The following is a 15742-nucleotide window of genomic DNA, read 5'->3' on the forward strand; positions in this document are numbered from 1 at the left end:
AGTTGGATATTATAATGTTTCACTATTTTTGTTTTACTGGAATTTACGACCACGTGATCTAAAATATGTCCATAAGAAAACAATGAACTTTAGCAATCTTACATGGACAAACATTGTATTTACATGCTTATTCCAATCAGAAACACCATACTCGATGAAAGTTGAACATTTGTTTGGAATTGAAAATGTGTCCTCAATCCATCTTTTTCCTTCAACAAAATAAACATCATTTACCAAAAATAATTACTGATTAGTGCACGCTAATATTATTTCGTTCAAAAGTAACAAAGTTGACAATGTGCACCAATCCAGATCTGATTTAGCTGTAGCTATTTGTACAGTTAAGTGGAGTCGTGCCAGTCTACAAAAACCGTGGTCTATATATCACGCACCGCCATTGAATAAACATTTACTATACACCGAGCACCCCGAATAACACGAGTATGCGAGAGTTACCTGCCTTTCCTGACATGTGACCTATATACGGTGTCTTGATTGGATGATTGATTAATAATCCCGTTGAGCTCGACAGGTAAATACAATATGACGTTTACAAGGCAAAGATGTAGTTGAGCAGGTATCGGCATGTTTATAAGCCAATTTCCATCCGTCCATGTTTTCGCCTGTGAAGATTGGATCAGATGCGCGTAAAGTGTTGGAATGAGAGAGAATGGGGGTGATTCTCGACAGGTGCAAGATCCACGCACGAACACTATGAATAGGTGCTTGTGCTGGATTATCGATGTGATTAGCGACAAAATGGTGTCCCGGCTAAATCTCAACCTGTTTTTATTAGCTCGTAGTTTCTCAACAAATCCAAGAACAACCACCGATGATGACTTGAATCAAACTTGAATGGAAAGTGTTCATTAACCAAGATTGGTCTTTGACATGGAATATTTCACAATACTAAAAGTGCTTTGGTCATGTCAACAAGAGGGCGTTGTGAAATCGTATTCTGGTTCCTCTAATTCGGATCACGGGCAATAATGGAACAAGTGGATTCAGTGAACATGTCAAGGAATTCATCACTGGTTGAAAATCTCAACTTGAGTATTATGGCTAAAATTGACGACAACAGTCGCACACCAAGGATTGTGTTTTTGGCATTTTTCATATTAGTCACTCTCATGGGAAATATATGTCTGATTATTGTAATTGTTCAGAACAAGAAATACAGAGGAACTATTTCGAATCTCATCATCCTAAATCTAACAGTTGTGAACATAGTGGATTCTGTGTTAAATATGCCGCTTGTATTTGGCTCCTTGATAGCCACCGATTGGGTGTATGGAGACCTCATGTGTCGCTTTAATACTTTCTTCATGAATATTGTTATAGTGGAAACAGTATTAACTTTAACAGCATTGACAATTGACCGATTTATTGCTGTCAAAATAGTACCGTCCAGACACGGAAATATACTCAGTCCCTCTCGCACGTACATTGCAATAGCCTACACATGGCTTCATTCTTTTGGATTTAGTCTGCCATTATTGGCTGGCGCCGTTCCGTCCACTTTCAGGAACCAACTCCATCTTTGTTCAATTTCCAATTCCTCATCATTATCATTCATCTGTCTTACATCAATTATTTGCTTCGTTATTCCAGTTATTGCAATGGCTGTTTTATTTGCACTTATATTCAAAGCTGCATATAAGGACCGATTTGTTGTTCGTTCAAAACTTGCTGAACACACTTATACAGAGAAGAGTGAAGGGAAGCCTCAGATATGGAGAGAGATAGCCATGGCCAAATATACGGGTGTGCTTTTGATCATTTGGTTTGTGTTTGAAGTTCCCTATATTGTGACAGCGTACATCAAGCAGTATCAGTACAGCCAGGAGTTCCAGGACAATCCCAACATCGGGGAGATAGATTACCCTTGGGTGGTCGACGTTACATTTGTTTGGGTCAGGTTTGCATTTTCTGGAATTTTACCAATTTTGACATTTACATGGAAGAGAGAGCTTTGGAGAAGTTGGAAAGATATGATTTTATGTCGCCGTAGCAACTCAGTGACTGATTCAGAAACTTCTTCAAATCCTCATTTAAAGAAGAATAATCTGAATGTTGCAAATATCAAAACTAGAGAGAGAGAAAAGGTTGAGTCACCAACTGCTTTGACTTTCAATGTTCCAGTATTGTTTGCAACAGCCAATGGCATTCATGTACAGACTGATGAAGGCAACATGGCTGACTCGGATATTTTCTATGCCGAAATGCCATCAACAACCAGGTCCTCATCAGAATTGAAATTTCTGAAGGGGAAGAAGTTGGATGTCAGTGCATTGGAGTTTATTCCGCCCGACACAAGTGACTACGACTCCAACAGTGAGGATGATGTGACCGATCAGTATTCACTTTCGCAGCCGATTTCAACACGAAAGTTAGATCACAATGACCTTGACAAGGTCAGCAGGTCGTCATCCCAACCCGATGTACAGACCGAAAAGAGAAACAGCAGCAGAATATCCAGTGTACGACCTTTTGAGGGCAAACTGACTGCTTTGTCGTATGGGACAGACTCTGGCCTTGACCTAAGTGGCACATCCCGATGTCACGAGGCTTTGACTAAGAGAAATAAGCTCAACAAAGACAATCTGGTTAGTATGACTTCAGACAATGGGCAAGAACTACAGACTTATGTAGTTTCAGGGGGGAATTCAGATGATTCATGTGATAAGAAAGACTCTGACAAGTCAAATACAGCTCAAGATGTCAGCTCAACGTTTACTGTTCGGGATTCTACTGTTGAACAGAAATCCACTGGAAACTCACTTAGTGCAACATTTACTCATTCAGAAGTGCCTCAGCAGAACAATTCAGATACAACCAGGTCGTCACAAGCCTCTAATGTCACCAAGAAACCACCATTGCACTTGGAGCCTTTAGCTTCCCCTACAAGGGTTGCTAGAAATGACCTCAAACAGATCCGGAAGAAAAGAGTGAAATCTCCACAACATTCTGCAAAAACTGGGAGTGAGCGGGAGTCCGTTTCAGGAAAGGATCTGGCTGGTCAGGAGTCCAGATCAGGGAACAAGAAGTCTTCCAAGCCTGGCCACAAGAGGCAGGGAACTGCAGAGAGTCAGAGAGCCCTGCTTGGGTCGTCCAGTTCAGCTGAACTCAATGACATGAAGACTGAGTTGCAGAAGATGGAATCTAAGGCTGTGCAGGAGTCCGTTTCGGGGCAACATTCAGGTGGATCATCTGACTTGCCAGACACCTCAACAGGGAGCACATGAACATCTTGCAAGTCTCTCCACGGTAAGCTATGTGTTGTATTAGTTGCAACTGTGCAGTGTCCACATCCTCATGGAGATTCTATGGTGGGATAGGTCCCCATAATTGGTTGTTAGTTTGTTGTTTAGTAAGGATAAGATATATTGATTGACCGACTTTTTTATTACAATTAGGACTTATCTTATCCTTACTTAGTACTCCAACTTCTAGATGCCTCTCAAAGAAGTTGTTGTTTGTTTGTTTGTTGTTTAATGCCCCCTCCAGTTATACGACAACCATCTGTAAATAAGTGAGTTGACCTGGACCAGACAATCCAATGATTGACATGAACATCATCTACTCAACTGGGATAAGATGACATGTGTCAACCTAAAAGGACCACCCAATACCATAAGTCTTTTTATGACAGCATGGGTTGCTGATGACCAATTCTCAGAATACACCATACCTTTTAGAAAGTGGTCAAATGTAACAAATGTTCTTTTGGGGATAACACTTTCTTGGTAAAGTTCAAATTCCAGTACTTTTTGGGGTTGAGTCCCTTTTTGGATTCGAACCCACACTAGACACATAAACAGATTTCGAAAATCTTGTCATTTTTCTTGTTCACATTAATTACACAAGTTTCTAAATACCTTATCAAATATACATATCTACAGGTAATTACTGCTTGAGTGTTTGAAGTCTAAGCTAGACACTGCATAAAACTGGTCATCAGCATTCCGATCGTGCCTATGACCTTTTAGATCTTGTTTGAGCAGTCATATCTCTGTATGTCAAAGGCCCAGATGGAAACACAATACATTACAGCAAGTTAATTATTCAGCAACTTATGTCTATGAATGGAAAAATATCGGTTTCATACTTGTAAAAATTGTATCAATTTCAGGTGATAAGTTCTATATTTAGCATGTCTAGCTTTGTCTAAGGTGGACGGGGAGGGGGGGAGGGGTTGGAAGGGAGGAGTAGTGCTGTGATTTGTCAGGCTTCATTATTGATCATTACCTATATGGCTGAAATATTGCCGATGTGACGTTAAATTTTAAGTCACTCACTCATTATTGATCATTGGTTATTGATAATATTTTCCAAGTGATCAATCATTGATTCGGGGTTTCAGATTGGTTTATTTTCTTGGATGACTGTTATCATGCTTATCGAACATGTCCAAAAGATATTTTACAAATTTTGTAAGAATTTACATGATTTAGACATGTTAGAAATTGATAAAATCATGTCACGATCAAAAGTCTTTTGTCACCAGCAAATTAACCGGTCAAAACCAAAGTTCTAATCTTTATCATGTTTATGAAGACATGAAACTTTTATGGATAACAGTTTGTTTCCATGTTCTTCAACTTCTGAATGCCTGTAAAAGACTTACTTTTTTTTAGTATTTTGTCTTTTGTCGAAGTACCCATATGGATAATGATTTGAGAACAATGATCCTCTTCCTAAAATAAAATGCCAGAGTTTTCGTATTGTAATTGTTAGCATAAATTTGTTTGTAACTTCCTATAACACTGAATGTGTGGACAGTGAAAGTAAACATCTGATGCTTAATAAGCCTGTTTTGCCACTTTCAAATATTTACACACTAGATTAATTAACTGATTTGTGTGTGCTCAAATCTCACAATTTTTTTAACAGCCATAATGATCACTGCTTATGAACTCATGAAAGACTGGCGTTAGCATGGTTAGGTGTTCCCTGGAGTTTTTGTCAATTACCATACTGCATGTGTTCACTCAAAAAATGTTTGCTGGCATGAAATAATTTTCAAATTGAGAAATCCCACTTCACTAAGAATAATGGGTCGCTCACAGGCGATTTTGAAATGTAAGGCCATATGTATTTTCTAGTTGGTTTATGAGACCGACCAAGAAAATAGTCCTGAGATTAGAAAAAAAGCTTTATGACTTTTGACAAAACAATTTGGCAACCTCTATTTCACAATTAGGTGAAATGAAAGAAACACACAAGATTTTGTCTTCGTACGAAATGGTGAATAGTACGTATGGAAATCTTTATTCTAACAAAATACAATCAATTTTCTTATCATTAACTTGCCATGTTAAGCTTGAAGCGCTAATCTGGAAGTTGAAATTTAAAAAAAATTAATTTAATCCCCAACATTGAATTTTAGGCCCAGAATTTTGTAAACCAACTGATAAAAAACCAAAGACCTAGGCTTGTGCACCATGAACTGGGCGAGTAAACTCGGGTACGATTCAATTGCAAGTGCTGCTGACAGAGCACTGAGGTATCAAAACAGTTGTGTTGCAATGTACATAATTTATGGCTGCATGAGAAGGTGAATCGACTTTCAAATAACTGCTGTGTTGAGAGGTGGACAGGGTCGCTCCTCGTACATGTGACAAGCCTTTCATAGGATTGTGCAATGTGTTCAAAGAAACTAGAGTTTATTACTGTAGGGTAAGACTTACAGAGAACACTTATTGCAACTACTGTGCTGTATTTCTGAACTTTAACAGCTTTGAGTCACTGGTATCTACCGTAAATCCTTGAAAAAGTGCCTCACTTGAAAAAACTTGATGTTAACGCCTGCCTTGAATTAATACTTGGCATAATGACCACCCAAAGACACAAACGTACATCGCTTATACTTGGCAGTGTCAGTGCTTTTAACCGTGCTTACCACAGCTCTTAATCTGCAGGAGCGCAGTTAGACATATGTAGGTGTTTTAAATAGGTGTGTGAGTGTGTTTGTGTGCAACTTTGTGAAAATAGGCCATTGCAAGTGTAGGTTCAGCACTGGTTGTCTTTGGCTATGATTGATATATTTAAACACCTAGAAATTTTATGAAGTCTGTTGTATGACATTTTATTGGAAATGAGAACGTGTTTGTTGTTTAGATTTGGTGTAGACAGGTAACAATGTTATTAAATCAGGATCACCAGTCAAGTGCTCATTTTGAATTTTTTAGAAGTTTAAAAAATAATAATTAAAGTGCCCCTTTTCATATTCATAAGAAATCTCTGCCAATAGCAGAGTTGACTGTAAGATTCCAACTATATAATGAGCATGTGTTCATGAATCAAATAGTGATACCGTTAAAAAAATGCTTTTCGCAAATTCTGAAATTCTGAATGTTGATTGCCAGGTCAGTCGTGCAACTTGAAAAAGAAAAAGTATTTCCAAAAGAGTCTGACACACTCAGCAGAATAAATATCAACCAAAACATTGTTAACAAACGCAAAAAAGAAAACAAAAATACAGTCGAAACAGTCGAGCTTTTTGCAACAGAAATAATATTCTTTGTTTACTGAGGCCTGTTAGCATGATAGGATGAAGATAATTCATCCTGGAATAGAGACAAGTTCATTGATCAAATAATAATCACGGTAATTTGCAGATTAATTCTCAAGGATATTTTGTTTCATGTTCACTGCCCGATTCGGACGTCACAGATTCAGGTGATGTCCTCTGATATGCCTCAATGAGAAGTTTGTGGTAGTCAAAAGCATTGGTCACAGAAATAGCATAGGTATTGATTGTACAATGTATTCATTGGAATGGTAAATTATGACCTGTATCGCTACTCGTTATAGAATCTAGTTATCTAATTGGCCAGCCCTGTCTTGTAAAAAGATATATATGTTGATTTGTTTGCCTGTACAACCATGATGTCATGTGACTTGATCTTAATTTTGTTAACATTTTGACTTCATTTCGTGAGACCCAATCTCATTAAAATCAGATCTTAGTTCTTGCTACCGCTAAACAAAGATCTGAGGACATCCCATTAGGGTTCATGTCAGAACGACCTTTCATCCGACCAATCAGAGCGTCGCTTACCAGATCATGAAAGTGACAGTCGGAATGTGATTTCTAATCATGCAGCCCCGAGAACTTTAAAACGGGGTATTCCAAACGATTGTTACGGGCTTAACGACTGAATCAATACAATCTAGACCATATATTAGCCATTCTTTTGTTCAGGTTTCAAATTTTTAAGCGAGAATTTGTCAAAATATGTTTCGAAGCGTAGTCGCCAATTTGAAATTAGTGCCGTAAAGCACGAGAAACCTGCATTCTGATTGGCTAATATCAACTTCTTGTCAGTAATTCCATTGGTCGGTCAGAGTTCGCGAAAGGTCGCTCTGACGTGACCCGTAATGGGATGTCCTCAGATCTTTGTTTAGCGGCAGCGAGAACTAAAATCTGATTTTAATGAGATTGCGTGAGGGCAGACTTTTGGTTATTTGTAGTACTGACATTTTTTTAAATATCATGGTCAGTAAACAGGGAAGGAGGGAATATTTTTAAAAGAAGGTTTCAGGTTTTGGTTTTCTTCTAATAGTTGTCAGAATAAGTTGCTGTGAGTGCAGCTTTTGTCAAACTGGTCTCATCAATCTGAAAGTATGCAGTATTCTTTTGTGGTGAGCACAAGTTTGTTTTCAGCAGAATTAAAAAGTGCCCTTAAGACTGTGAAAAGGATAAGAGAACATGTTTGTGCAGGAAATGCTCCATCGCAGCGCATTTTGTTTCACTGTTGATTGTCAAAGAGATATTGCTGTATGGAGCTTGGGAAAAGATCTGTGTACGCACAGAACAATGAAATCACAATCAGAAGACAATAGGCAAGGATAGGTGTGTATAGGTTTAAGTGATACATTGTTATAATTGGCACTCCTTTATGGTAAAATGTAACACACATCTATTACCGGTGGATTGGGTGGTCAGGCTCACTGACTTGGTTGATGCATGTAATCGATCGATGCTTATGATGTCAATCAGTGGATTTACTGGTCCAAACTCAATTATTTACAGCCCGCCGTCATATAGCTGGAATATTGCTGAGTGCAGCGTTAAACAATATACAAACAAACTTAGATTAAAAATTCCTATATCTGATCTATACCTTAACATGTAGGTGGTATTGATCGCGATGAGATGGGATCCACAAGCAAGTGTTACCATTCCTATGTCAGTGAGATGTCATATGCTAAAATGTCTCTTAAAGAGCCTATAAACACCATTTAAGGCCAATTTGATCGGTTTCTATGACTGTGTCTGTCATTAACATAAATAATAGGTGAGTCTAGGTATCGCGTGTCAACCTAGCATATAGCCAGGGCCAGATAAAGACAGCACCACATGTTTATTGTCCACAAGCTGTTAGATCTATTTGCTTCTTATCATGTTTATTTGGAAAGGTTTCTAGTAGGAATGGTCTCAAAACTTTGATGTTAATTTTTGCAAAATAGTGAATGAATTCATTTTTCATTTTGTTTTGTGATACTGTTACATTTATTACCATAATAACAAATTAAACTGCGAATGTCGACTGTCAAAAGTTTTACAGGTTAACATGGTTAATGTGTTTTTACCCTGTCATGATGACTGGCCTTTTTGAGATGACCCCTACTGACCTGCTTCCAAATGACTGCCTGCGACAGACCTACTGGGTGTCTGTTTACAATAAAGTGGCCTGGTTTTTGTGTTTTACAGGCCTGTCTTGTCATTAAGTCTGTGTTTCCAAGTGCAAGGAGTAACAATGAACCATTTGTAATTACATTGCACCCTGTTTAACCTCATCAGAGACCGTATATCGATATAATTTCTCTGACCTCGTGCTGTGATCCTGCCATGGGATTTTCTGGATATTAACATGAATGGTTTAGACTAACATCTAGTCTCTGAAATGAACATATGTTACAGAAAAAACAGTTGTTAAATTATCTCAATAAAAATATAATAAACATGATAAAAAGGAGCCCAGAGACTCTCTTTATTATACTGCAGTTATCTAGACTTGCCAAACATTATAGACTTGCATGGGCTGTATTGGATATATTTGTTTCAGGGTCTGTATGACAAACTAATGAATGCTTTGAAATAACTGTATTTGTACTCTGATGAAAGGCTTGCAGTTGCACGTACATCTTTGACATGTTTTTAGTTTCAAATGATAGTTCTAGGAAAACTTGTTTGATAGGCATTACTTAGAAGTTGGCGGATGACAAGATAGACACAATTTTATGGATAACAACTTCTTTAATACTGTAAAAAGCGACGTTTCGGTATAGATCCTTATACCGTTGTCAAGCAAGACTTGCTATATATATTCTGCACTATGTCCCTCATTCAGTCTTGCTTGACAACGGTATAAGGATCTATACCGAAACGTCGCTTTTTACAGTATTAAAGAAGTTGTTATCCATAAAATTGTGTCTATCTTGTGATAGTTCTAGGAAGTTACGTTCTTCAAGAAGTGAAAGATGCTGTTCAGCTTTAGATAGGGATGTGGAGTATCAGGGTGGGATCTGAATGTAATGTGCTGGGATATGTTGTCGTACAAATAGTATTTGATATTTCCATGGACCTGAAGAATGTGAAGCTCATTTCAAGTTGATTGAACATCAAAACACAGTTCAGTAAGTTGACGTTGTTGTGTTACCCACAGTATGAAATATCTCAATATCCCTGCCAAATGTTGAGTAGTATTTTCTCTATCTTGTGTCAGACAGTTTCTTTCAAACAATTGTCCATGGCCTCATTCCAAAATGTGATTAGGTCTAAGACGATCGTAACTCCCATACTTTAACATAGAATAACGATCATCTTGCGCTAAGATTGCTTTGTGGAACGGGGCCCTAAACACTGTGAATCCATGTACTAAATGTTGTTGAGCACTGTTCCACAAACTGTTCTCAAGACAACTAAACCTAAGTCGTTAAAAGTGTTGTTGCTTTTAGACAACTGAACGCCATATCACAAAGTGTTCTAGACACTACGAATTAATAAATCAGTGTTATCTCTGGTAACACCCATCTTCATGCTGTTATCATTGTGTGTAGAGATATAGACTGCAACCAAAATTGATAATATGTCTGAAGCCCTCCACAAAAAAACTCTCTAATTATTTTGGTGATTTAAGAAATGGACAGTTTCAACTTCAACTTTTCATAAAAGAAATAACAGTTAGACCTTCTGTGAACATGGTGAATGCTACAAATGAATTACCTTTGATTATTCAGACTGCCATTTTTGTGCATAAAGAGAGCAATTATTTGCAGTCATTTGCTTCTTCAACAACCAAAATCCATGTTTAGTATGCTACTCAAAAGAAGATAAGATCACCCTTGTTCTCATGTGACTACAGTTAGTCTGTCAAGGTCATGACGTTACCTATAGTCCTGTGACAAAAATCGAGTGTACTTTAACTGGTTTTGAGTAGTATATATGGTAATGTTGCATTGTGGGTAACATGGAGTAGAGCCCTTACAACAGTAAGGATGTTTTGGACAGATGTCCTCAGTACCCCATATGTCTTGTAAATGTCGACTAATGGAGGCAATGTCGTGATTTGTGATCTGGATGATGATGTGTCAACTTGTCTGGACATTGCAGATTACTGTTCATGCTATTCACAATCGGGTTGCCGTACCCGACTTGATTATCTACTGGTGGCTGTGATTGGCTGGAATGCTAATGACTGCAGCATCAGATACTTTTCGCTCACTCTCATAACGACAATAACTGGTGGAAAGAACATCGGTGGTTCGATCCCTGGCTACGTCATTCCAAGAGATGTTTGGAACTTGTTGTTACCTAGACCGATGCTCTGCATTTAGGGGACTTCGGCACAGAGACAGTATACACGCACGCACGCACACACACACACACACACACACACACATGCACACACACACACACACACACACACACACACACACACACACACACACACACACACACACACACACACACACACACATGCATGCCTATGAGTGCGATAAACTTGAAGACATTGTTAATCTCCATTGCACCACAGCCACGTTTATATAACAAGATACTTGTCTGAATAGCCAGGTTGCTACACGATTGCTCGATTCTTCTCATGTCAAGGAGACTTGTTCAATTATCAGAGGAAATGAGTGGAGATGGACCAAAACCTTTCTAGTTAACCTAATTAAACTAACAATGAAGGTGGGACATTTATGTTCACTGTCAGGAAATGATATTTTTATCCTGTTACGTGAACAGATACATAATATGTCGTAATTTGGCGTGAAGCGGAGATAAATCTACACAGTACAACTGCTCACTCACGCTGAATTTAAACTTTAATGGGAGAATAATTGCTGAAACAACTGACCTGTCGTGCATTTCTACCATTGTTTTGCGGGTCTAATTGACACAAGTAAAACTATCTTCATGGATTCAAATGCACAACTTGCAAACTTCCGGGATTTGGTAAAGGAAGTAATCAAGCAGCCAATGAGAAAGTAGTTAACATCATGATCTCATCATTCGGCCATCCTCACCCTTTTCCATGTCGGGCAGTCAGGTAGCCTAGTGGAGAAAGCGTTCCTTGTCACGCCGAAGACCCTGGTTTGATTCCCAACATGGGTACAATGTGTAAAGCCCATTTCTGGTGTCCCCCGCCGTGATATTGCTGGGATATTGCTAAAAGCGGCGTAAGACCATACTCACTCAGTCACTAACTTTTCTGTGTCACCAAACCTGAAATCTGGTTCATTTAGTCGCCCCTTACAACCAGCACATGTTGCTGGGGACATATTCTAACATAGCTTCATGGCATTACATACTAGGAGACCTGTGAAGATCTGGGTAGAGAATAGGTCTTCAGTGATAGTGGCCGAAATAATTCCCTCTAGGAATGCCATGAAATATTCCTCCACCTGCCCGACTGTCTGGCAGATAATTTTAGGACTACTTACGTATTCAGTTTTATCATAACTCCTTGTAGATTCTCAAGTAATTGTTTGCTTGCAAGTTTTCAATGTTCATAAAGTCTCAATGCGGGCAGACGGCTTTGAAAATGGAGGGGCAACATTTTTGGTCACCTGCCCTACTGTCTTGTCCGGTTTTGCAATTATTTCAAACACACTGTTCAGCAACCTATGCTTGCCGTGTCATTGTGTGTCATCTGATCGATGACGTCACACATTGCTGTAACTTATATTTATGGGCATTAGTCTAGACAAGTACCAACCCATTCCAGAATGTTTTTGAAGTCGCTATATTTAAAGTGTGATAAAAATGAAAATTACGTTAAAACCCAGTTCACCTCGCCTGTGTCATATTTACATAGATACTGTGTTATCAAGGTGTTATGATGCTGATCTCCGTCCAGGTTGGTTGGGTAACCTAGTGGTTAAAGTGTTCACTCGTTATGACAAAGGCCATGGTTCGTTCCCACCATGGTACTTGTCTGGTGTCCTCTGCCGAGATTTCGCAAGAAAATTGCTAAAAGCAGCATAAAACACTCGCTCACTGATATCTGGTCATGGGAGAAGAAAGACAGGAGGCACTTATCTTTGTTGATAAACTTGTGGACGTTCTCCAGTCAGTGTACGAGGCCAATTGTTCTAATTCATCAATTATGTAAGTGTACAATCAGACATGGTGTTACAGGATATTGGGCTACTCTTCCCATTCTAGTTATGAACATTTTGATTAAGGTTAAATTATGCATTTGTTCTGGACCCCCTAGGGAGCCGTGCTGGCTATTTGTTGTACCATGACATGTTAGGGTGCTGCATTCTGATTGGTCTACAGTATCATATGTACATGAATTTGGAAATATCTCGAGTCTAATTGGTCAATCAGAGGTTGTCAAATCACAATAATCCCCCTCTAATTGAAATACTGCAATTCTTATAATTAACGCGAGCATGAATTAAATGCGAAAAATGTGAGGGGTCCTTGCTCGCATTATTAAACATCGCATTTATATCAACAATAAGACATTTTGGATAGCAGAAATACCAACTTAGACATATATGCTGAAAACAAACAACTATGTATTCCACATCACTGTTTATTTAGCAGCACTTGTTACAAGTATATAAACAATGTCACTCAAACACTTATTACATCCTGTGAATTGTCACTGCTGGGGTCAAGACAAGAGTTCTACTCACTTACGTCATCACTGATCACACCTTCAAGTCCAGGCAGACGCCACCCACGCAACACGGTGTCTTTGTTCTTTGCAACTGCGTCAAAGGCCGACATGAGCCAGCGAGCATGTATTGTTTTAGTGGAAGGACTCTACTTAGCGCTAATAAGCGGTGCTATTTGGTGTGTGATTGGATTAAGGTGAGGATTCTCCTGTAAACCTGACAGAGGAAATTTTCTTTAGATATTAATCCACTGATGCTTGAGAGGATGGGGTGTTGCATTCATATTGAGTCGCATTTTTGGCTAGGGGCGGTTACTAGAATATTCAAAGGATGTGTGGCAATACATTTCATGCAGAAAACACGATAGAAATCTTCAAAGAGAATGTATTTTAACAGAGAGCTTGGAATTTGGTGCTTTTCTGTATACGACTGTGACGGTTTATCTTTTGTGTCACAATGAGTGATATGACGTCATAATGGTGACTTTGCTGTAGAACGAAAGCTTTGCAAAGCTTGCTTAGTTTTCTATAGGGGTGCCCACCTCATGTCAGCTTACCAAGTTGCCTGGTTATATGCTTTTAATGCCTGTCATGTTCGAGTGAAGTATTACAGTGTATATACAGCACCATGTTTTGTTTAAAAGCTGTTGTTGGTGATTCCATAATTCAGATTGACAACCCACTCAAAACACTGGACACAACCCATGCCGCTTCACTCAATACATTTGCTAATGCCAAAGAGTTTGCGTTTTATCATAGTCATGGTAGAATGGAGATAAACATACTGTGTTGTCAATGAAAGGCTAGGTTACCTGTAGATTTAACCACGCTAAATTTAACATTTGAAACCTCATACTGCGCCTTTTGTTCCAAATTCAATTAAGCACGGTTAAGTCTGCAGGTAACCATTGAAAACACAGTATGTTAACATGGTTAAGGTTGTGATTTTAATGATGACCATAAAAAAATAAATATTTGAAAGAATTTCTTTCCCAAACTCATCGCATTTGCTTTTGAATGAAATTACAGGTATTGAATCTACTGTATGTTTCCAAATTGAAAACACAGTAGGTTTACCTCATGAATATTTTCAGCATAATTACTTTGAACATGTTTTTATTTATCATATGCGATATTTTTAGAAGCACAAGCTCCATGTTACTGGTATTTGATTGGTGAAAGGCTATACACCCATAGGTCTTTTGAAGATTTTATTTTTTACATTTGAATTTAAAGAGCATCCATATTCTAGATTGAAATTCTGCTGAGCAATTGTACTCTTTACACAAACTGTTTATTGTCTCCATGAGAGAAATGGAACAGCTGAAAAAGAATTAATTTTTTACAACTGATTTTCTTTTGTAGCCAAATGACATTGGTTATCATAGTTATTGTCAGTCAGCAATAAATTCATGTTTGTATTTTTTCAGTTTTCAGTACATAAAAGTTGTTCATTTATGGAAACATCCTATGAATTATTTTTCCTGGTACATGCTTGAATGTGTTCTATCCTGAAGCTCTGTGTGTCAGGGAGTGTATTTTACAAGATAGATTAATGTTCCACGACTGATTGAGACTTAAGGTAACAATAAACTAATTGTCTGATCATAAGATGTGTAAGTATAAGGTCATTGGAAACAACAGCATGTGGTCATACGATGACATTCATAAACCAAGTCAGCGAGCCCGACCACCCGATCCTGTTAGTCGCCTCTTACAACAAGTATGTCACCTTTTAGGGCAAGCATAGGTTTTCATATCGTCCTACCCATTGCTGTGACAGCCTGCAGTAAAGGCAGTGATACTTATTATATGTATTACCAGGAAGCACCTTGGTATGACATTGTATTTCATGTCTACCCTGTGTCTACCCCATCTGTCTCATACTACCCCGTCTGTCTCATACTACCCCATCTGTCTCATACTACCCCGTCTGTCTCATACTACCCCGTCTGTCTCATACTACCCCGTCTGTCTCCTACAACCCCGTCTGTCTCCTACTACCCTGACTGTCTCATACTACCCTGTCTGTCTCATACTACCCTGTCTGTCTCCTACTACCCCGTCTGTCTCCTACTACCCCATCTGTCTCCTACTACCCCGTCTGTCTCATACTACCCTGACTGTCTCATACTACCCCATCTGTCTCATACTACCCTGACTGTCTCATACTACCCCGACTGTCTCATACTACCCTGACTGTCTCATACTACCCCGTCTGTCTCCTACTACCCCGACTGTCTCATACTACCCCGTCTGTCTCATACTACCCCGTCTGTCTCATACTACCCCGTCTGTCTCATACTACCCTGACTGTCTCATACTACCCCGACTGTCTCATACTACCCAGTCTGTCTCATACTACCCCGTCTGTCTCCTACTACCCCGACTGTCTCATACTACCCCGTCTGTCTCCTACTACCCCGACTGTCTCATACTACCCCGTCTGTCTCATACTACCCCGTCTGTCTCATACTACCCCGTCTGTCTCATACTACCCTGACTGTCTCATACTACCCCGACTGTCTCATACTACCCAGTCTGTCTCATACTACCCCGTCTGTCTCCTACTACCCCGACTGTCTCATACTACCCCGTCT

At 39.0% G+C, this 15742-nt stretch overlaps 1 protein-coding gene across 1 annotated transcript in view; it reads left to right on the forward strand.

The window, feature by feature from the left end:
- Positions 1-521: 521 nt before the first annotated feature.
- LOC124139398 overlaps positions 522-15742 on the forward strand; it is a 39482-nt gene continuing 24261 nt past the window's right edge. Inside the window, exon 1 of the mRNA XM_046506433.2 lies at positions 522-3267. Coding sequence (XP_046362389.2) covers positions 990-3245 — 2256 coding nt within the window. The 5' untranslated portion in view covers positions 522-989 and the 3' untranslated portion in view covers positions 3246-3267. The remainder of the gene's footprint in view (positions 3268-15742) is intronic.

The sequence above is a fragment of the Haliotis rufescens genome, unplaced genomic scaffold (genome assembly GCF_023055435.1).
Source record: "Haliotis rufescens isolate VD_foot unplaced genomic scaffold, xgHalRufe1.0.p SCAF_27, whole genome shotgun sequence".
In the NCBI taxonomy this organism is placed as follows: Eukaryota; Metazoa; Mollusca; class Gastropoda; order Lepetellida; family Haliotidae; genus Haliotis; species Haliotis rufescens.